General features: G+C 41.3%; 2 protein-coding genes across 2 annotated transcripts in view; both read left to right on the top strand.

Moving 5' to 3' along the window:
- Window positions 1-4,967: 4,967 nt before the first annotated feature.
- On the top strand, window positions 4,968-23,626 carry LOC125435503 (guanylate-binding protein 1-like). Its single transcript, XM_048501699.1, has 7 exons — window positions 4,968-5,005; window positions 5,793-5,995; window positions 13,830-14,072; window positions 15,232-15,512; window positions 16,324-16,536; window positions 18,760-18,862; window positions 23,409-23,626. The coding sequence occupies exons 1-7, from the start codon at window positions 4,968-4,970 to the stop codon at window positions 23,624-23,626; spliced, it is 1,299 nt and encodes a 432-aa protein (XP_048357656.1).
- An 85-nt stretch (window positions 23,627-23,711) lies between these two features.
- Window positions 23,712-23,810, top strand: part of RPS19 (ribosomal protein S19) — a 7,141-nt gene continuing 7,042 nt past the window's right edge. Inside the window, exon 1 of the mRNA XM_048501698.1 lies at window positions 23,712-23,733. Coding sequence (XP_048357655.1) covers window positions 23,712-23,733 — 22 coding nt within the window. The remainder of the gene's footprint in view (window positions 23,734-23,810) is intronic.

Genomic DNA, 23,810 nt, shown 5'->3' with positions numbered 1-23,810 from the left:
TCTTAATAACAACCAATTCTCTTTACCTCCTTTCTCTATAAGATTTGGAAGCGGTATTAAATCTCCTCTTTCATTATACAGTTGTGCTACCTTATGTATTCCTTGTCTGCGTAGAGATCTTATTGCTTGGGTTCCTTCCCTTCCGACCATGCTCCCGAGTGGTGCCATGTCCAGAGTCCCTGGCATCCATTTTCCCTTCCATTTCTCCCAAATTTCCATTAACACTTTTCGAGGGCCTTTTAGTTTTTGTCTTTCTGTTTCTGAACAACTTGAATATATTCCAAAGCTACCAATATTCAAATTTATCTCATTTTCAAAATTCATCCATCTGTCTCTTTTGTCTATTTGAATTCCCATCAAACTTTTTATTTGAAATGTCTCGTAGTATTCCTGTAATTTCGGGAGTCCCCATCCCATTAATTTTTTAAAGACATATAGACTATTTTATTCATCACCCTTGGTTTCTTTTGATTAAATACCCATAATTTAATTTTCTTGTCCCATTTGTCAAATTGTTTCTTCTTAATCTCTAACGGCAAAGTACGAAATAGATAGAAGAGTTTTGGCATTATACACATTTTTAGTGCTACAATTCTCCTGGAGATAGATAGATTCTTCCCTTGCCACTCCTTTAATTGCTTCGTTATTTTTTTCCATATTACTTCGTAGTTATATTTAAACATCTACTCCTTCTTATTTGTTAATGTTATACCTAAATATTTTATCTTCTTCTTTACCATTTCCTTCCCTAGTATTTTCTTTTCTATATTTATTCCCAGGATTTCAGTTTTCTCCATATTAACCACCAAGCCAGAATACTTTTGAAAATAATCTAATATTATTTTTAATTCTCTTAAAGTTTCTACAGGGTTAGTTGTTATTAATAATAGATCATCTGCAAATAAATTTAATCTTATTTCTTCTTTATTAATTTTATAGCCTTTGATCCTACTGTTATTTCCAATTCTATCTGCTAAATCAGGGGTAGGGAACCTGCGGCTCGAGAGCCGCATGCGGCTCTTCTGCCCTTGCACTGTGGCTCCACGAGCCGAGCTGCTGGCTTCATCCTTGCCTGCCCTGCAGGCAGCAGGGCGGGCACACCAATTGCCCGCGGCCGGCTGGGCAGCGTTGCGGGCTTCCCCTCTCACCCACCCCGTTGGAGCAGGGCGGGCGCTTTCCCGGCGGCTGGCAAGGCCGAGCCACTGGCCCCATCCTTGCCCGCCCTGCATGCGCTTCTCAGAATGAGTGGAGTAAAAGGTAAAAAAAGCCCAACATATACAGTGTTATCTTTATTTTAAATGTCAAAAATTATTTGCGGCTCCAAGTGTTTTCTTTTCCCGTGGAAAACGGGTCCAAATGGCTCTTTGAGTGTTAAAGGTTCCCTACCCCTGTGCTAAATATTCCATTGCCACTACGAATAATGTTGGAGAGAGCGGGCATCCTTGTTTCACACCTCTATCTATATTTATTTCTTCTGACCAACCATTGTTTATCCTGATCTTCGCTTTATTATTTTTATATAATTCTTTTAATGTTGCTATTAAACCTTTTCCAAAACCTCTCTGTTCCATTATTTGGAATAAATATGTATGACTGACTGTATCAAAGGCTTTATAGACATCTAACTTTATTATAGCGTATTTTTTATCTTTTCCATGTTCCATCACATTCAATACATTTCTTATTGGATAGCTAATGTCTCTGTCCTTCACAAACCCATATTGATCCTGTCCAATTATTTTTGGTAATATATTCTTTATTCTGTTCGACAGTATTTTAGTAAATATTTTGTAATCCTGGTTTAATAAACTTATGGGTCTATAAGATTCAACCTGTTCTGGTTTGTGTCCTGGTTTTAATATAGTAATTATTTCTGTTACTCTCCATGTTTCTGGTATTTTCTGTCCTTTTAATATCTTATTATATAATCTTTGTAATTCGGGTATTAAGATTTCTGCCATTTCTTTGTAATACTCTGCTGTAAATCCATCTAAACCGGGACACTTGTTATTCTTTAATTCTTTTATTACTAAGCCTATTTCTTCTTGTGTTATATCTTTCTCAATACTTTGTTTTTCCTCCTGTGTTAGATCTTTTTTATGTGTTTCTTCTATCATTTCTGTATCTATTCTTTTAAATAAATTTTGGTAAAACTGTGCAAACCTTTGTCTAATTCTTATGTTTCCAGTTATTCTTTCATTATTTTCACTTATTATTGATTTAACTCTTTGTTTTTCTTTCTTTTTCTTTAAATAGTTGGCTAGTTGCTTCATTGATTTTATATTGGTTCTTTGAAATTGATTTTAACCCATGTATCTTTTTTCCATAAATCTGACTGATCCAATTCCTCCAGTTGTTCATTTAATAGCTTTAATCATCATAGTCTATAATATTATTCCTATTCTGTAATCTGTCTCTATAGTCTTTGATTTTTTCTACCAATTCCTGTCTTTCCTTGTTTAATGCCTTTTTCTGTCTTTTTGTATTTCTATGCAATACCCTCTCGTTACAGCCTTTGAGGCATCCCATAACATCTCGTCTGAGACGGTGTTTCTATTTTCTAGGAAATAATTTTTCATTCCTTCTAGTAATACCTTCTTATCTCTTTCATTCTTCATTATAATGTTATCATATCTCCATCTATACTGTTTGTCCTCTTTTGCCAGTCTGAATGTAGCCACCACCGGGGCATGGTCTGAAATCCACTCTTTATGTGGCTGGATCTCTACACATTGCATAGACTCCATATTCTTTATCAGAATATAGTCTATGCATGTAAATTTTTTATGTCTATTGGAGTAAAAGGTTGGTTGTTGTGGTTTTCCCGTCTCCTCATACATGTTAGTTATATTCCATTTCTTAAGCTCCTTATAAGTTCTCAAATCCATATTACAATCTCCCACTATTAATGTTTCCCCTCTATATTCTCGTTGTATTTTGTTAAATTGTTTTTGTAAGAAGCTCTTTTGTTTCTTGTTAGGTGCATATAAGTTCATTAATGTTATTTGTAACTCATTGAGTAGACCTTGTACCAAAACCCATCTCCCATTTTGATCCTTCAGTATTTTTTGTACTTGTATGTTTATATTATTTTTCACCAAAATAGCAACACCATTTCTCTTTCCCTCTGCACTAGATTCACATAAAGTTCTCCAGCCCGGTAACTTTATTAAAGAAGCAACGTCTCTCTTTCTTTTGTGCGTTTCTTGGATGCAAACCAAATCCCAGTTTTCTTTCTTAACTAGTTTGGCTAGTTTAAATCTTGTGAAATTGGAATTCAATCCGTTAATATTTAAAGATACAATTTTTAAGTCTCCTGCCATAAACAATTTTTTTTGTCTACTATTTTCGGGCCTGCTGCTGTTACACTTTCATTCTCTTTTCCCCTCATTTTTCCCCCTTCTCCCGCTTTCCAGATGTTCTGAGGAGAGATTCCTCCCTCCCACATCTTGGAAGTTCGGCCTCTACGATCTTCCCTCCCCCCTCCCAACATATATTCTTAGTCAATTCTCTGTGTTAATGACAGTCATTTCAGTTTAAAATTTTTTTTACAACATTAAAGTAAAGAGATACTTCTAAGTGAATACATAAACAGGTTACAGCTTTACAACGTATTTTTTTTCATCAAAGAAGAGTCTTCTGTCTGGGCTTTTCACCCATTTTAAATGTTTACTTAAGCAGTGTTGAAGCTAGATAATGTTATTCAAAAACAAGGTTTCTAGGAAATTTGCCCAGATCTAGTTTGTTAAACTGAACAATATTAGGACAGATTACTGTTTTAAAATATTCTAAAAGCTACAGACAAAAGTTAGTTTAGTTAGTTATTATTCAGTTAAAATCTATTAGTATAAAGAGTGAAATGTTATATAGCCATTTAAAATAATTTTTGAAGAAGTCTTGACTTATGTTATCTTTCTTTGACGCTTCGAACGTCTGGTATCTTGTGAAGTTGCAGCCTGATCCTCCTCCTCCTCCTCCTCCTCCTCCTCCTCCTCCTCCTCCTCCTTCTTCTTCTGAATTACTGTCTGTCTGGGATTCTGGAGCTTCCAAGGAAAGACCCAGTTTATCCAAAAGTTGTTGTGCTTCCTTTGGGGTTCTTGCTATATATTTCTGATTGCTTTCGAAGTGTAAGATCGCCATTGGTAAGATCCACGTGAACTTTTTGTTTGCCTTAAATAGAGCATTTGCATAAGGCTGTAATGATTTCTTGATTTGCAGCGTTTCTGGTGAGAGATCTTGTCTCACAAAAATTCTCTTGTCTTTATACATCAGAGGCTGAACATTTCTCAGCTTCTTATATAGTGTTTCTTTGATCTCTTCTGTAGTACATTTAAAGATAATGTCTGGAGTTCTGTTCCCCCGAGAAAAACCTCCGTGGGCTCTATCGATTCCGGTGTCGTTGGAATGTTTATAGAATTGAGCCACTGTATTAATTGGTTTTTTATATCTGTCTCATCTTCCATTCTCGGGACTCCAATTAAACGAAGATTTGTGCGTCTGTCTGTCTGAGAGAGATGCTATTTTTGACTTTAAGAGATCAATATCCTCAGTGTTTTTCTTCGTTTGTTTCTCATTTTTAATTACTTTCTCCACAGTATCCGAAAGTTTCCTTGAAACTTCTTGTATATCTTTATTAATTGCAATCAGATTGTTCTGTGTTGTCTTCATAAAATCGTCAAAGGAAGCTTTTATCTGGTTTGTTAGTTCTAATAGATCTGTTTTCGTTACTAAATTTTCCTTCGGCGCCATGTTTATGCTTCACCCTTTATCCTTTTAGTATTTTAATTGGACTCACCATTTTGTTTTTCGTCTCTTCAAAGCTGTCCGGTGATCTCTCTTTTAAGTTCTTTGTTTTAAGCTGATTATCAATCTTTATCTTCTCTTTTATGCCATTAAATCCTTGTTAATTGTCGGGAGGGTGTTGGAAAGTGACGAAACCTTATCGCACATGCGCAGAAAAGCCCATCATGGGAACTATTGACCAGCACTCTATGGACCAGCTCCAGTATCCTCCTGAATCCCCAGTTGTGAAACCTGGGAGACTCTCATCTTTGAAGTAGGCCGGTGTGGGGCCTATTATTGGTTTCCCTAGGTTTATATACATTCTGTATAAAGTAGCAATAAATGGTGGATGAGAAATTCTGCCCCCCCTTTTTGCTTTGCTTCAGAAGAAATTGGGGAGGGACTTTGTTTTGTTCTTATTTATAAAATGTGTAATTTCTCAGGGGAAGCGCCAAGTCTCTTTTAGATACTGTTGTAATGCACAATACTGCATTTTACCCCCCCCCCCAATTTTCCTTAAAAATGGGATAATAGTTAAAGAAGGACACATGTACAGGCAAACTGTATTTGATGATGGAGTGCCAATTTACATATATTTCAAGGTACCAGTGTTTACAAAAGATTCTGGATGGATGAATTCCAGGAGAGTTACCCACTGTACCCAAACCTGGTAGACTGATCATTAGAGCACCATAATATAGTCTAGGGCCAGACACTGGTGGTATCTTAAAATAACTGTAGAAGAGGGAATTTTAGCAAGGGCAACTTCTCAAAGCCCTTTCTGCAACAAACTACCCTTCTGAAATGCACACTTATCAATTCTGTTATCATCTTTCATGTGTGGACATCTATTTATATGAGGTAGAAATGAAGGCCTATTTCTAAGCAACAGGTCTTCCTCTGTAATGAAAACCAGTTTTGAGGTAGGGGTGAAGGCCCGTGCCTGAGATATGGTCTCCCCCTATAACAAAAGCCAGTTTTGCTGTTATCTTCCCAAACAAGGCTGACAGGTATGTTACAGAACTGACTGACCGCATCAAGGCCAAGTCCTCGCCTGAAGCAAACTCGGAGGCGCTAGAAGATTCTGCAGAGTATGTTCGCTTCTTTCCAACATTCATCTGGGCATTGAGGGATTTCACATTGCAGCTGAAGCTCAACGGGCAGCCCTGCACTGAGGACGAATATCTGGAGAACACCTTGAAGTTAAAGAAAGGTATCGTCCACAAAAATGTGATGGAGCTTACTATAGTGTTTGTGGACAGCAATCTGGGACAAATCTGGCCTCCTAGTTACTTAACCCAGTAGGCCTTTGTGGGTGAGGGGCAGCAGCGCATAGTGCCATGAGGTTACTTTCAGTCACATAAATGGGAGTGATCACAAATCTCCATGATGCTGTAGCAGTCCCCTGAAACTCTGTGGTAACATTAGAGACTTTGGGGGGATTGTTGGAGCAACACATAATGTCACTTCCTTTTATGAGCTCAGAAGTGATGTTATCCTAATATCATTTTTTCATCCACAGTTTCTTCCATAGCTGCAGTAGGCAGCAGGGGCAGAAGTCCTTGTGGTACAGTGGGAGACCTGTTCCCCATATAACCAGAGACATGGATTATAATGCACACCAATAACACTTGTTGTTCATAGATTTAAACTATTTTGTCACTTTTTTGTCTGACAACAGCACCTCAGCTGATGACAGTTGAAAATTCAGGCATAGTAACCATAAGAAAATCCAGTCATAATGAAAGCAGGAAAACCCACAAAGCCAAATGTAAGGCAGCAAAATTAGATAAAAAATGTATTGTCGAAGGCTTTCACGGCCGGAATCACTTGGGTGCTGTGTGGTTTCCGGGCTGTATGGTCGTGTTCTAGCAGCATTCTCTCCTGACGTTTCGCCTGCATCTGTGGCTGGCATCTTCAGAGGATCTGATGTTGGGAAAGCAAGTGGAGTATATATCTGTTGGAGTGTCCAGGGTGGGTGGGGAACCTTGTCTGTGAGTAACAAAGAAGGCAACCAGGTCAATAGTTGAGGGCATCTGAATAGAAGTATGAGTAACAATGAAGACTATAGCCTGGGAGTAACCCTGTAGATAGCAAGGTCACTGGTGGAAGCATCTGAATAGAAGTATCCTGGCCTTTGTTTCTTTTGTCTGTGGTCATCCTGTGTTTGTGTGGAGCTGGTTAGACACTGTCTTGACTCTAGTATTTTTCAACACTGGCAGCCAAGTTCTGTTCATTTTCATAGTTTCTTCCTTCCTGTTAAAATTGTCCATGTGCTTATGGATTTCAATTGCTTCTCTGTGTAGCCTGACGTAGTGGTTTTCTCAGAGTGGTCCAGAATTTCTGTTTTTTTCAAATAATATTCTATGTCCGGGCTGGTTTATCATGTGTTATGCTATTGCTGATTCTTCTGGCCGAAATAGTCTGCAGTGCCTTTCGTGTTCTTTTGATACGTGTCTGCTGGCGCAAGGTTTGGTGGTTCCTATGTAGACTTGTCCACAGCTGCATGGTATGCGATAGACTCCTGCAGTAGCTAAAGGATCCCTCTTATCCTTTGCTGAACGTTGCATCTGTTGAATTTTCTTAGTGGGTCTGTAGATTGTTTGTAGGTTGTGCTTCTTTATCAGTTTTTCTATGCGATCAGTGGTTCCCTTGATATATGGTAAGACCACTTTCCCTCTAGATGGCTCTTTATCTTTGTTCATGTGGCTTGTTCGTGGTCTTGCAGCCCTTCTGATTTCTGTATTAGAGTAACCATTAGCCTGTAGAGCCCTATTTAGGTGATTCAATTCATCTTGTAGGAGGTGAGGTTCACAGATTCTGTTTGCGCGGTGCACCAAAGTTTTTATGGTGCTCCTTTTTTGCCCTGGCTGGTGATTGGAGTTTTTGTGTAGATATCTGTCCGCGGTATGTGAGTAGGTTTTCTGTGTATACTGTGTGTCCCAACTGCTGGTTTGGTTTTATGGATGACTAAAACATCTAAAGATGGCAGTTTTCCTTCATTTTCTTTTTCCATGGTAAATTGGATGTTTGGGTGGATCTTGTTGATATGGTCCAGGAACTTGTTTAGTTCTTCTTCTCCGTGGGTCTAAAATGGTGAATGTGTCATCCACATAACGGAACCATATGGTGGGCTTTTTTGGTGCTGTTTTCAGGGCTTGTTCCTCAAAATGTTCCATATAAAAATTAGCTATTACAGGGCTAAGAGGGCTACCCATGGCTACCCCATCTTTCTGTTCATAGTATTCATTATCCCACTGGAAGTAGCTAGTAGTGAGACAATGTTGAAACAGGGCTGTGATGTCTTTTGGGAATTTCTGGTTAATGAGTGTCATGGTGTCCGCTATGGGGACCTTGGTGAATAGGGAAACCACATCAAAACTGATCAATTTGTCATTTGAGTTGAGTTTGAGTTTGCTGATTTTTTCAATGAAATGAGTTGAGTCCTTAATGTAATGTGTAGTAAGTCCAATATGGATTTGCAGTTGTGTGGCCAGAAACTATGCCAAATCATATGTAGGAGATCCAATTGCACTCACAATAGGTCTGAGTGGAGTGGAGTCCTTGTGGATTTTTGGGAGTCCATACAGTCTAGGAGCGTGAGCTTCAGATTTGCAGATACGTTGGCGAATGATTGGATCAATTGAGGAGTTTTTAATCAAGGTGTTGGTTTTCCTGGTGATTTTGTTATTAACTCCTGTTTTAACTTTTTGTATGTTGTGGGGTCCAAAAGTTGTCTGATTCTTTCTTTGTATTGGTCTGTTTCCATGATAACCGTGGCATTACCTTTATCTGCTGGTAGAATGATGATTTCTGAATCAGAATTGAGATCTTTGATGGCATTTCTTTCTTTCCTTGTTATGTTACTGGAGGGCAGTTTTGCCTTTCTCAGAATCCTTGCTGTTTCCCCTCTTACTTCCTCCACTTCCTCCTCAGGGAGATGATAAATCGCTGATTCCACATTAGCGATGATGTTTTCTACTGGAATTCTGGTGGTGGTAACAGCAAAGTTGCCTCCTTTTGCTAAGATGGATACTTCAGCCTCAGAAAGTTGCCTCTCAGTCAGATTGATGATGGTCCGTGATGTGTCCAGTACAGGTTTCACCTGATGTTTTTGGCATTTGTCGAATTTTTGTTTCTGCCTTTTAGTGTGGTAAGCCATGTCTTTCTCCATTTTGCTGTAGGTGAAGTTGTCAATTTTATCCCAGTCTTGTGCACTCATCTTTTGGCTGGTATTGATATGAAGGAATAATAACTCCCTGTCTAAATTTGCAAGTTCTTTGCGGGTCGTGTGGATTCTCTCACGTAAAAGGGTACGTTCTAGGCGGTTATAGATGCGGTGAGCCTGTGGTGTTTTGAAAGTCCTTTTGGCTGCAAGAAATGATGAAAGCCCTTTTGGCTGCAAGAAATGATGGGATAGTACCTGTGTCTCTGCAGCGTAGAAGAAAGGTTAGAGAACACAGTAAGTGTGCTTTCCTGAGCCGTAGTTTTTCAAAGAACACGAAAGTTTTTCAAAGAACACGAAAGGCACTGCAGACTATTTCAGCCAGAAAAATCAGCAATAGCAGAACACATGATAAACCAACCCGGACATAGAATATTATTTGAAAAAACAGAAATTCTGGACCACTCTGAAAGCCACTACGTCAGACTACACAGTGAAGCAATTGAAATCCATAAGCACATGGACAATTTTAACAGATACTTCTATTCAGATGCTCCCACCAGTGACCTTGCTATCTACAGTGTCACTCCCAGGCTATAGTCTTCATTGTTACTGATACTTCTATTCAGATGCCCTCAACTATTGACCTGGTTGCCTTCTTTGTTACTCACAGACAAGGTTCCCCACCCACCCTGGACACTCCAACAGATATATACTCCACTTGCTTTCCCAACATGTAAAATATCAGAGTGAGGTCATGCATAACTTTTCAACATTTCAGGCAGAATTTTTGTTTAACAGGATGTCTTTTAAAATGCATATTGCTTTAAAAATTACATACATGTAGCTTATATTCAGTGATGCAGTGAAGATCCTTGGGCTGTGGGGGCAGCTGATGACAAACACATTTTAAAAAACTGCATATCCAACTAGTTCTCCAAGGGCCAATGAAAAGCTCTTATCTGGTCCCATTCACTTTCTAAAACCATTTGGCAGGCACTAGAAAAGATGCTGGCAGGTAACATGGTAGGGTCATTGATATTGTAGTCAGTCACCTGACTGGTTTCTGCCTCACCTGCCTATTTCTACATCAGACTGCAGGTGCCAGGCCTGCACCTGGGCTCCTGCTATCAGTATCTGAGTTGCTGCCTATCAAAATGTTTGAAGGGGAAGCCTTCCCACTCCATTATATTAATCCTTCTACATTACTGATGTCTCAGCATCACTTGCATTTTCATAGGGTGGTGTGTTGGTTTGCGCAATGTAACTACATAACCATTGTGAGTAATCTTCCAATCTTTTTTAAAAATGCTTTATTATAGAAAAGAAAATTGAGAGTAATACAAGAAAAGGTAACAAAGTTATACAAAATTATACAAAAATTGATACATCATATCACACAAATTAATAACTACTAACAAATAATCAAACAACAAAGAAAAAACACAATAAGTATAATTTAACGATTCTATCAATTACTCTTTAATTGTACTTCCTTCTGTGCGTACTCTATTTTTAATTTAGTAACCCTTTACTTAAACAGTTTGGTTTGGATATGGTATTTCTTGTTTATATACATTTTCCATTGTTCCCATTGATTTTTAGAATTATAAATCTCTTCCAACACTTCCTGTCCTGGCAATTGCGAGATCTTAATCACTTCTAACATCTTCATGTTCCAATCAAATATAGATGGAATAATTGAACTTTTCCAATTTTTAGTCAAAACTATTCTAGCTGCTGTTGCTAAATATTGAAATAATATTCCTTTACCCAAATCCATAATGCTACTACACATTCCCAGCAAGAATAATTCTGGGGAACATTTTATTTTTATTTTAAGCATACTCTGTACCTCTATATGAATTTGTGTCCAGAATTTCTTAATTTTCTTACAAGCCCACCATTGATGAAAGAAGGAGCCATTTTCTAATTTACATTTCCAATAAAGCGCAGTTTTCTTAGTAGTTTTAGCTATTTGGGTTGGCATAAGGTACCATCTAAACCTAATTTTGTAGAAATTCTCCTTTATATAATAACTGTGTGTAAATTTTAAGCCTGTGTTCCAGGTTCTTTCCCATTCTTCTAGTAGTATTGGGTGGCCCAAACCTTGAGCCCATTTGACCATGTAGTCTTTTACAACCTCCTCTTCTAATTTTAACTCTAAACACATATTATACATCTTTTTAATTAACTGCTCGTTTTTCTTTATTAAATTCATTTCTAATTTATCTTCTTCTCCACGTGTCCAGAATGGCTTGAGTTCTTTAGAAAAAATATCATATAGTTGATGATATAGCCACTAACCTAAATTCCAACCCTCCTCTTTAAGTTCTTCAATAGTTTTGAATTTATATTTAATTTCATTATTTATCTGATCCTTTTTCAGTAAATCTGAATATTTAATCCATCCTTTATCTAATATATTTTTACTCAATAAAGCTTCATGAGGAGAAAGCCACATTGGTGTACATCTAAATAGAAGTTTCCTATATTTCTGCCAAATTCTATAAGCATATCTAAATGGGTGGTGTAGAAATTGCTTGTTAACTTTTTCTTTTTGGTACCATAGGTAAGCATGCATTCCAAATCTTAAATCTACTCCCTCTAAAGTTAATAAATTATTGTTATTCAGTGTGAATTATTCCTTTAACCAAACAAGGCAAACTGCATCATAATATATGCTTAAGTTTGGGGCTGCAATGCCCCCTCGACTTTTAGAATCAGAAAGTGTTTTATAACGAACCCTCGGTTTTTTTCCTCCCCATAGAAATTTTAACAAATCCTTTTGCCAAATCTTGAATGGCTTGTCCGTTTTTATTATAGGCAGATGCTGAAAAAGAAATAATAATCTTGGAACTACATTCATTTTAAGTGCTGTTATTTTTCCTAATAGGGTTAACTGAAGCTTAGACCACCTATCTAAATCTTTCTTAATCTTCTTCCATACAACCTCATAATTATTTTCAAAAAGATTTAGATTAGTCGGTGTTAAGTTTATTCCCAAATATTTTATTTTAGAGGAGATTTTTCCTCCCCAATTTTCTTCTAATCTTTTCTTATCTTGATCATCCATATTTTTGACCAATATCTGTGTCTTCTGTTTATTAACTTTCAGTCCAGAAATTATATTAAATTGATCCAAAATTAGTTTTACATAACCCAAGCTTTTAAACGGATCTTTCAAAATCAAAACAAGATCGTCCACGAAGGCTCTAATTTTATAACCTTCTTTTTAAATTTTAACACCTTCTATATTTGAATTCTTTCTGATTCTATCAATAAGCAACTCAAAAACTAAAATAAACAATAACGGGGAAAGAGGGCATCCTTGACGAGTGCCACACCGTATCTGGCACTCTCTTGTTCTCTCCCCATTCACAGTTATCCTTGCGTGTTGTTCCGAATAAATTTTTTCTATCCAACTTATAAATTTCAAACCAAATTGCCTCTTCTGTAAGACTATTTTTATTAATTGCCAATCTAAACTATCAAATGCTTTATGCATATCCAGAAATAAAAGCGCTAGTTGCTTACCTGGGTGGTGTGTTGGTTTGCTCAATGTGACTACATAACCATTGTGAGTAATCTTCTGAACGCAGGAGTTCAAAAAGCTATGGGGTTCAGGGTAACTTCTAATAAGAAATTCTGTAATAATGGATGAAGAAAGTCTTCCAGACTGCAGCCTTTGATCTGTAACTTTTTTAAAAGTGCTTTACCAACTAATCGTTCAAAATTCACCACAATAACGCACACACCAGTTAAAATTACCACTCTTGAATCACACCTAATATTTACAAGGGTCACAGTTAAAAAGTGGCATGATTACTTTATCAACCCCCTTTAAAACATTAATGCTTGTATCTTGGAAATATTCTAAAACTGTAATGTCTTATTCAATCCAGCTCACCAAAAAATTTTGATCATGATTTTGTTTCATTACCCTATCCACAAATGCCTTACTTTTAAAATAGGAACTATGGCCATTCTGTGAAATCCTCCTGATTACACAGCTGAAGATCACCAGTGGAACAAATGCTTTTGTGGGTAAAATTGACACAACATAAATTACCTAGAATAAATACCCTATATACTCGAGTATAAGTCGACCCAAATATAAGTCGAGGCACCTAATTTTGCCCCCCAAAACTGGGAAAACTTATTGACTCGCGTATAAGTCTAGGGTGGGAAATGCAGCAGCCGGCTTCCCCTGCCCATCTCCATCCTAGGCCCCGCAGGGTCTCCAATGGAGGTGGGTAGAGGATCTCTGTAGCCTGCGCTGGGCCTGGACCCAGCCTGGATCCGAGCCCGGCGCAAGGCGCAGCCTAGCCAGCTTCTCTTGCCCACCTCCATTTGAGGCCCCGTGGGGTCTCTGATGGAGGTGGGCAGGGGATCTCTGCACCCTGCGCCGGGCCCGGACCGCAGCCTGGCCCACTTCCCCTCCCCACCTCCAGATGGAGGTGGGCAGGGGATCTCTGCACCCCGCGTCGGGCCCAGACCCGGTATCCCTTCCTCTTGCCAAAAAACAGCCCTGGAAAACCCACAACACCCTAGTCCAGGGTTGTCAAACTCTGGCCCTCCAGATGATCATAGACTACCATTCTCATCAGCCTCTGCCAGCATGGTCAATTGTCCATGCTCACACTCATGCCCTACTCCCAAATGTCTTTGCTCTAGTACAGGTGCCTGCAAACTATGGCTCTCCAGATGTTTGTGGACTACAATTCCCATCAGCCCTGCTACTTGACTATGCTGGCAGGGACTGATGGGAATAGTAGCCCATAAACATCTGTAGGGCCATAGTTTGCAGATCCTTGCTTTAGTAGATGTCATTTCAAATTCTCCATCTCCCAGCTGTTGATCTCCCTCTTATTCTTTCAAGGTAACTCCCAAAAGGTTCAGCTCTTCAACCTGCCCCGTGAATGCATCCGCCTGTTCTTCCCCAGTCGAAAATGCTTCATCTTTAAACAACCCACCAATGGAAATAACCTGCACCGTCTGGAGGACATGAAGGAGAGTGAGCTGGAATCTGAATTTGTGCAGCAAGCGCTCCAGTTCTGTCGTCACGTTTATAAGACATCCAAGCCAAAGACCATCCCAGGCGGGCATATTGTCACTGGGCGCAGTAAGTATTTGTAGCTCGTAAGTTTACTCACCAGCTGTTCTTGTGGTTCAAGGACAATAGAAGAAGCTCCTAGTCTTTCTGGTCACAAGATCCACTTTAAATTTCATCCTACAGCATGGGACCAAGTTTTATTATATCCTTAATACATATTTCTTTATGGTCTTTCCCTCTCTCCCTTTCCTCCTCTATCCCCTCTGTAAAAAATGGCTATGAGTTTCCTGAATCATACCACAACCTGGTTCTTCATCCGAATGAGCAGAGATTGAGTGCTTCTCCCCAAGTATTAAGTATTTTCAAGAAGAGGTTTTATACTGCCTGTACAGTCCAGTGAGCAGCTGTCAACCAAGGCAACTGAATGTATCCCTGTCTAAGGCAGATTCCACATGGGACAACAAAACCAGTGCTGGCCCGGTAAAAACACCAATTAGGGGGAGAACTTCGCACAGCTGCTGCCCCCAAAACAAGGCAACATCATGCCTTTTCCCACCAACTGGTGTTTTTGAGACTTACTCAATGAGCAAATCTTTTCAAAAACACCGATTTGCATCCGATGCAGAGTGAACTGCACTGGGTGGGAGGCAGAAAAAGGAGGATGACGACGACGAAGATTTATATCCCCCCTTTCTCTCCTGTGAGGAGACTCAAAGGGGCTGACAAACTCCTTTCCCTTTCCCCCTACAACAAACACCCTGTGAGGTAGGTGGAACTGAGAGAGCTCAGAAGAACTGTGACTAGCCTAAGGTCACCCAGCTGGCGTGTGTTGGAGTGCACAGGCTAATCTGAATTCCTCAGATAAGCCTCCACAACTCAAGTGGCAGAGTGGGGAATCAAACCAGATTCCTCCAAATTAGAGTACACCTGCTCTTAATCACTATGCCACTGCTGCTCAAGGAGACATGGCCTCGTGGCCCTCCAATCCCCGAGGTATCGCTATGGCCGCCATGATGTGTCTCCTTGTCCCTGCTGAGCTGCTCAGGAAGAGAAAGTAAGTTTTCTAAACAAAAGGGCCGCAGCAGCTCTGGGGCCACCCACATGGAAGTGTGCAAATGGCCCCGGGCTCCACCGGGGTTAAATACCCCAGTGTGCAGTCACTTCCCTGGCCCATAAGGAATCCGCTTAAGTCTTCCCACAGCCATCTCTAATGCTGTTGTCTTTGCAGTGCTAGCAAACTTGGTGGAGACCTATGTGGACACGATCCGCAGTGGGGGAGTGCCCTGCATGGAGACTGCCAAGCTGGCTTTGGCTCAGATTGAGAATTCTGCAGCTGTGATGGAAGCCACTATGCGCTACACAGAGCTGATGGAGCAGAAGCTGGAACAGCCCACAGATACTTTTCATGACCTCCTAGTGATCCATGCCAAATGTGAGGATGAGGCCCTTCAGGTCTTTATGGCCCGGGCCTTCAAGGATGACAAGCAGCGGTTCCAGGCTGAGTTGAGAGTACGTTGTCTCTTGTATGTTCATTTGTCTCAGAAAATATGTTAGTAGTGTTGTATATTCTTCCATCACAGAACTCAACATGCTGGACCATACTGGTTGTTGTGGGTTTTCCAGGCTGTGTGGCCATGGTCTGGTAGATCTTGTTCCTAATGTTTCACCCGCATCTGTGGCTGGCATCTTCAGAGGTGTATCAGAGAGGGAAGTGTGTTACCTGGACACAGTGTGCAACACACTTCTCTTTGTGATACACCTCTAAGGATGCCGGCCCCAGATGCAGGTAAAACGTTAGGAACAAGATCTACCAGACCACAGCCACACAGCTTGGAAAGCCCACAACCAGCAGTTGAGTCTGGCCATGAAAGCCTTTGTCAATACATGCTGGACCTTCTTTGTTGTGGAATACTCTGGGTCTGAGTGACTACCTAGCCCTGCTCTACCCTTCCCCATCCCCCACTGTCCTTTTGAAAATATGAAAGTGAAAATGCATGTATTTGTGATAGTAATTCAATGAACTATAAATGCTCTTCTTTCAAAGTACCATGTTCAATAATACACAAAATAATGGTTTTGACAAAGGCAGCACATAAAAATGGATAATAATTCTCATATTTATTCAGGACTATATTCCAATGCCAAAACATGTAATTCTCTCGACCTCAACTGAACATACTAACATCTTTTTCTGAGGCAGAGTATAGCTGCCTGTATCTCTCTTTTGAGAAAACCACCCTGTTGCAGATTCTGTTGGACTAGCAAACCCAGCACACATAACCTCAAAACCTCATTTGTAACCTATTTTTCCCCCTGCCAGCGAGCCCTGGATCAGAAGAAAGAGGTGTACTGCCAGAAGAATCAACTGAAATCCTCCAAACGCTGCAAGGATGTGTTGGTGCAGCTGTCTAGGGAAGTCGAGGAACGGAAAAACAAGGCCTTCTACTCCCGACCTGGAGGCTATCATGATTATCTCAATGACATGAAGACCGTCGCAGTGAGATACCACCAGGAATCAGGGAAAGGAGTCATGGTGAGGATATTACACCTTCTTTGGTAGCCTTGGTCTTCTATTAAATTTTGGTAGGCCCAACACATGAAAGATGACACATCTTGGATTTAATTTTTTTGCACGGAGCCTTTGAGGGAAGGCTTCAGGGTTGGAGACCAGACCTTGATCTGATCACAGTCTACTCGGTGCAAATGTGAAGGTCAATTGTATTGACTCATTCTATGTAGTCCGCCTTGCTTCCCAGTAAGAAAGGTGGACTATAAATACAGTAAATTAATAAATCTGCAAAGTCAGATCAATTACCTCTGGAAGAGTGATTAGGATATGCACAGAATCCCATTAAGATGTGGTTGGTTGTGGAATGAAGTTCAAGAGAAACTGAGTTAGAAACACTGACTACTTTTTAAAAAAAGTTGCGCTCAACTTGCAGCTTATTATCAAGCTCAAATTTTAAAACACACTATGGCAGAATAGGCCTGGTTTGACTTGCAAAGCCCTATTCCCCCCAGCCCTCTCTTAGGGGTTCCCAACTTCGCCTGGAAGGGGCTTTCTTTTTAGGGTGACTGCTGCCACCACCTGACTTTTGTAGGAATTTCCTACTGGGGAGGATCAGGGCCCCACAGCTTCTTTACTAACTCCGAGCTTTACCTCTCTCTCACCCACTTCCCCTCTCCTGGGAACCATGGGGATGGTTTATGGCCTGGTGCACCCCTGGAGGGATAGCTGCTTGCCAACTGCCAGCTTTCCTGCTGGTCCCCTCCATTTAAAATATCATGTTCAAGACAGTGGAGGTCTGTGTGGTAAAGAGAACTGCTACCAGCATCCAATATTAAAAAGAAAATGTTTATGTTTATAGCAGATTGAGTAAGGGATCCAAAAGGAATGAGGGATAAATGCAATTCGTCTGTCCCTTTCTCTATATACATACACTATCAGTTGTTAAAATAGGGCAGGCTATTAAGCTTAGGATATTTCAGTTGCCTACAGATTCTCCATTATTTGGAAGAAATCCTTCAGCTCCCTGGGCAAGCACCTGGTCGAAATGGCTGCCACCTCCAGAACTCAAGCACAATCTCTGCCTTCTTTAATGCTCCAACCCAGTAGAAATTACACTGAAGGAGGTTCGTAGCAATTGCTGCCTCCTTTCAAATGAAGTCTTGTTATGAGTAATAATACATGTCAAAAACTACAAAGATTACAAAAGTACCACAAGGTATCTGAAGACCCGACCCTAATAACACAGATAAAAATCCTTTGCAGTACAAATACAAAAATCCACTAAACTAACTGGAACCCGGATGTGCACCAGTCTCGAGCAAGCTTCATGACTAGTGGAACATAAATTTCACATGTCTGTGCTCCCCAAATGTACAAAAGTTTTTTTGAAAGGCAATGATTTGAAACCGTCAGGGACTGCAGTCTGCTCTGAACACTCTGGCTGCTGCAAAATGTTCTACTAAAGGCCAGGGGCAGAGTGAGGGGGAACTGCACTCGGGGCACATGTGCGCCCCGTGCCCTTGCCACGCTGCTGCCCCGGAACACCCCAGCCACACCCCAACCACACCCTGCATAGGCATGCACCCAGGGCATCTCGCCCCGCTCGGTTGGCGCTACACCACTGCTAAGGGCTAAAGGAAATCTGCCGATTCGGCTGGCCTGCACAGGCACAGTTTCCAGTGTGTGGCTGCAATGAAACCACAGATGAAGGAAGTTTCACAATCAAAGGGCTTTTTCCATTTTTTTCCCTTCCAAATAGGAGACGTGTACCAGATAACCCTCTGACAGTGAGGTTGCTACATTCATTTAAGAAGCACCAACTCTCTGGAAGTTGAAGAGGCCCGGAAATTAGATCAAATTAGGGGCACTGGGAGAGAACAAAGTGGTTCACCTTTTCCTAAGTGGGCTGTTTTTTGTTGCTGAGGATGAAGTCCTGATACTATTTTAGTTCCCAGCATCTTTTCTGTTGTTTCAAATTTAGGGCGTCTTTTTTCCTGAAGCATTACAAACAGGAATTTCCTGTAAATTCTCAAAAAGTAGAAGACGAGTGTCTAATGAGTCAGCTGGTCTGTGTAGGTGCAGTCCCCAATGTGTGTCTGCGCTGAAGACCTGGATGAATATTAGTTACAGAAAGTGCAACTAGGTTTTCTGTCACAATATGGGAGGGTATTTTGACCAGGCAACGGTTCTCTTTATACCCTGAACCTCGGCATAGACTCGGTTGACTGTAGCTTCTCCACTATTCAGGCAGACACCGAACTGCAAGAGTTCTGTAAGAACAAGGAGGACGTGGGTAGAGCCATCCTTCAAAGCGATGAAGCCCTCACAGAGAAAGAGAAGGAAGCTGCAGGTAAGGGCCTGGCAAAACCCTTATGCATGTGAATGGACAACTCTGCATCAGAAGTGCTGTTTTCAGGGTAGGAACAGCCCAAGCTCCTCTCTTTCATTGAGAGGGATCTCACCTTTAGGTAATAACAGCCTTGGAGGAATTTGATTTCCTGTATTTTTCCAGGCTTCCCATCTCTAAGACCCTTTCCGCACAGCAAATTTAGACAGGGCTGCAGCCAGGATAAATTAACCCGGCATAGCCCCAGGTCGTTCACATGGCTGGCTGTCCCACAGATAGCCAGCGCATCAGCTGGGGCATGCGCCTTCACACGGAGGCGCATCCTTTGTCTTAAAACTCACCCCCACTAATGTGCAGCTCCGCAGGTAGGCACCCATGCTCTCCCAGAGCCTTGCTGAAGCCAGGAGTCCTTGCATATCTCCATGGATGAGAGCCAGGAGGTAAGCAAAAATAAAAATACTCCAACTGTATTAAAACAAAAGAATCATAGATAGTGTGATTCTCGAAAAACCCAGGTTGGGGGAAAACGTGGAGCGGATCTGCATTAGGATCAGGATCCATGCGAAGTTCCTTTCCCCCAACCCCAGTTTTAACCTGTTGTTATCCTGGGTTTATTGGCCCATGTGGAAAGGGCCTTTGTGGTACAAATCTATAACATTCTTTTAAATAACTCAGTGAAGAAAAAGCCCTTTATTCATGCAGTACTTACCCTTAGATTGTTTGCTCTGCAGTAGGGTCTCCCTGCATTTCTTTGTTTACATATGAGGAAGTATCCTTCTAATTCCTCTGAGCCCAGGCACAATTTTGCCTCACTCCAGGTCAAGTTTGCTGCCTATTTTTGAGCTGTTTTAATGATCTATTGCTCCTGCAAAAGTGTCCGGGGAAAAAAACTATTTTAAAGAAGCCCCATCAATCTCCCAGATGTGCTAGTTAAGGAGTGGGTGGAACTGCTCCTTTTTGGACAGGGAAAGGTGGGGAGGTGCAGAAAACCCAAAGGAAATCAAATACGCTTAACTTTCTCTGTGCAGGCAGGAAAACAGTCACACTTTACCAGCTTTTGCAAACCATGGGAATTATTTAATCTGAGGTTCAGTGAGTTCGCCGGGGGAAGGGGGGATGTGCACAACTGAAGATCTGACCTGAAAAAAATGTAGGCTCCCTTCTAGGCATAAGAACATAAGAAAAAAACCAGCTGGATCAGACCAGAGTCCATCTAGTCCAGCTCTCTGCTACTCGCAGCGGTCCACCAGGTGCCTTTGGGATCTCACATGCAGGATGTGAAAGCAATGGCCTTCTGCGGCTGTTGCTCCCGATCACCTGGTCTGTTAAGGCATTTGCAATCTCAGATCAAAGAGGATCAAGATTGGTAGCCATAAATCGACTTCTCCTCCATAAATCTGTCCAAGCCCCTTTTAAAGCTATCCAGGTTAGTGGCCATCACCACCTCCTGTGGCAACATATTCCAAACACCAATCACACGTTGTGTGAAAAAATGTTTCCTTTTATTAGTCCTTATTCTTCCCCCCAGCATTTTCAATGAATGCCCCCTGGTTCTAGTATTGTGAGAAAGAGAGAAAAATATCTCTGTCAACACTTTCTACCCCATGCATAATTTTATAGACTTCAATCATATCCCCCCTCAGACGTCTCCTCTCCAAACTAAAGAGTCTTAAACACTGCAGACTCTCTTCATCAGGAAGGTGCCCCAATCCCTCAATCATCCTTGTTGCCCTTCTCTGCTCTTTTTCTATCTCTTCAATATCCTTTTTGAGATGTGGCGACCAGAACTGGACACAGTACTCCAAGTGCGGTCGCACCACGGCTTTATATAAGGGCATGACAATCCTTGCAGTTTTATTATTAATTCCTTTTCTAATGATCCCCAGCATAGAGTTTGCCTTTTTCACAGCTGCCATGCACTGAGTTGACATTCCCATGGAACTATCAACTAAGACGCCCAAATCCCTTTCCTGGTCTGTGACTGATAGCACTGACCCCTGTAGCGTGTATGTGAATGTTATGGAAGTTTTTACCCATTGAAAACTCCAGACCAAGTTGGCTAATAGCAAGCTAGGTTTATTAACATGTCTGACATGGAGAGAGCAATACCATGGTATCAACTCTCTGAAGTCTGCATCACAATACAGCTCATTTTAAGACATTTCTGAACAGACCCTCCTAACCACTTCTGGCCAATCCTGGCTGGCTGTCCACGCAGGCTCACAATCTTGACTTGTTGCAAATCAGCACATTCCCAATACATATTTTTAAAAGCATACATTCAGCATCATCTGACTTGGTTCCGTATGGGGCTACTTATAGTTTCTGTCCAGTAAGCATAATCAGCAAAGAGCCTAACCAACTGGGTGAACCATATTCACATGCTTCAAACCCCCAGGTCAGTGCTCACTGTTGCCCTTTCACTCATGAGCAAGTATCTGCTGGTTCTTGCAAAATAGCAAACGCAGTGGTTCCAGTAGCACCCAGACACTGATTTCCTGAGAGCAACCTCAAAATGTATTTTCAGCTATGAATATTTCTCAACTGTGGTCTTGCAACCAGCATATCTTTATAATTTTTATATCATGAAGTTTGGATTTTTTGCCCCAATGTGCATCACTTTACATTTTGCTACATTGAATTGCATTTGCCATTTCTTAGCCCACTCACCTAATTTATCAAGGTCCGCTTGGAGCTCTTCGCAATCTTTTGCAGTTCTCACCACCCTACATAATTTGGTATCATCCGCAAACTTGGCCACCACGCTACCCACCCCTACTTCCAGGTCATTTATGAATAGGTTAAAGAGCACTGGTCCCAAAACGGATCCTTGGGGGACACCACTCCCTACATCTCTCCATTGCGAGAACTTCCCATTTACACCCATCCTTTGCTTCCTGTTCCTCAACCAGTTTTTAATCCATAGAAGGACTTCCCCTCTTATTCCTTCATTGCTGAGTTTTCTCAATAGTCTTTGGTGGGGAACTTTGTCAAAATCCTTTTGGAAATCCAAGTAGACAATGTCCACTGGTTCCCCTTTATCCACATGCCTGTTTACACCCTCAAAGAACTCTAATAAGTTTGTAAGACAGGACTTGCCTCTGCAAAAGCCATGCTGACTCTTCCTCAGCAGGTCTTGCTTTTCTACATGTTTAATAATTTTATCTTTAATGATAGATTCTACTAATTTGCCAGGAACAGATGTCAAACTGACTGGCCTGTAATTTCCCGGGTCCCCCCTAGATCCTTTCTTAAAGATTGGTGTGACATTGGCCATCTTCCAGTCTTCAGGGATGGAGCCTGATTTCAGGGATAAGTTGCATATTAAAGTGAGAAGATCCGCAATTTCATGCTTGAGCTCTTTAAGAACTCTTGGGTGAATGCAATCTGGGCCAGGGGATTTGGTAGCATTTAGTTTATCAATGGCTGCCAGAACTTCTTCCTTGTCTACCACTATCATCGCTAGTTCCTCAGAATCGCCTCCTAAGAAGCTTGGTTCAGGTGCAGGAATTTTCCTCACCTCCTCTTGGGTGAAGACAGATGCAAAGAATTCATTCAGCTTCTCTGCAATCTCTCTGTCATCTTTTAGCACACCCTTTGTTCCTTTGTCATCTGCTTCCCTTGCTGGCTTCCTGCTTTTGATGTACTTGAAGAACTGTTTGTTGCTGGTTTTGATGTTCGCAGCCATGCGTTCCTCATAATCTTTTTTTGCCTCCCTTACAGCTAACTTGCTTCTCTTTTGCCACCATTTGTGTTCCCTCTCATATTCTTCATCAGTCAAACTGGACTTCCATTTTCTAAAAGACATTTTCTTTTTTCTGATAATTTCCTCAACCTCTCTTGTTAACCATGGTGGCTTTCTTTTGGACTGGGCTTCCTTTCCCAACCTGTGGAACACATTCCAGCTGAGCTTTTATGACTGTGTTTTTAAATAACCTCCAGGCATCTTGGATAGTTTTGACTCTCTTGATTTTCCCTTTCAGCTTCCTGCGCACTATCCCCCTCATCTTTGAGAAATTTCCCTTTCTGAAGGCAAATGTAACTACATTAGTAGTTGTCACTTGTTCGCATGCAGAGATACTGAATCTGACAGCATTGTGGTTGCTGTTCGCTATCGGCTCAACAACACTGACTTCCCGCACCAGGTCCTGAGTCCCACATAGAATTAGATCTAGGATCACATCTCCCCTGGTTGGTTCCACAACCATCTGCTCTAAGCCACAGTCATTTAGCATATCCAGGAATGCTCTCTCCTTACTATGACCTGAACATGCATTTTTCCAGTTTATGTGGGGATAGTTAAAATCGCCCATTACCACTATGTTTTTCCATTTTTTGGCCTCTCTAATTTCTTTTTCCATCTCAGAATGGACCACAAGTGCATTAATGGCCAAAGAAACCCTTCACTTGAGAAGGAACCAATGAATGAAATCTGATCAAACGGTGGCCTCCAGAGCAGGACACACCAAACTTCTGGTCTGGATGCATCTTAAACTAATTCACGTGTGTGCCCCATACCTGTAAAATATTTCTTTTCTTCCTGGTCCAGATGCCAAAGCAAGAGCTGAGGAAGCAGAGCGGAAAAATGAGATCCAGCAGCTGCAGACGGCGGACTTGGAGCAGGCGCTGAAGTATCAGAAGCAAAGTTACGAAGCATACATTCAGTACCTGAAGGAGAACCTGGAGAAAGACCAGGAGAAGCTTCTGGAAGAGCAGAACAAGATGCTGGAGAGTAAACTCCAGGTAACTGTCTCAGGAAAAGCATGACTGTGACCTCTTGGCAAAAAAGATGGGGAGTGGGGTGGATTGTCTGTATAGCACAGGGGTCGGGAACCCGCGGCTCGGGAGCCGCATGCGGCTCTTCAGGGCTTCTCGTGAGGCTCCCTGCTGGCTGCCCCTTCCCGGGCAAGCCTGGGCAGAAATTAAAGGCAACGAGGTAAGGGGGCGAGCG

The sequence above is a fragment of the Sphaerodactylus townsendi genome, linkage group LG06 (assembly GCF_021028975.2).
Source record: "Sphaerodactylus townsendi isolate TG3544 linkage group LG06, MPM_Stown_v2.3, whole genome shotgun sequence".
In the NCBI taxonomy this organism is placed as follows: Eukaryota; Metazoa; Chordata; class Lepidosauria; order Squamata; family Sphaerodactylidae; genus Sphaerodactylus; species Sphaerodactylus townsendi.
Note: the sequence above shows the minus strand (reverse complement) of the source record. Positions and strands in the feature narration are given on the sequence as shown.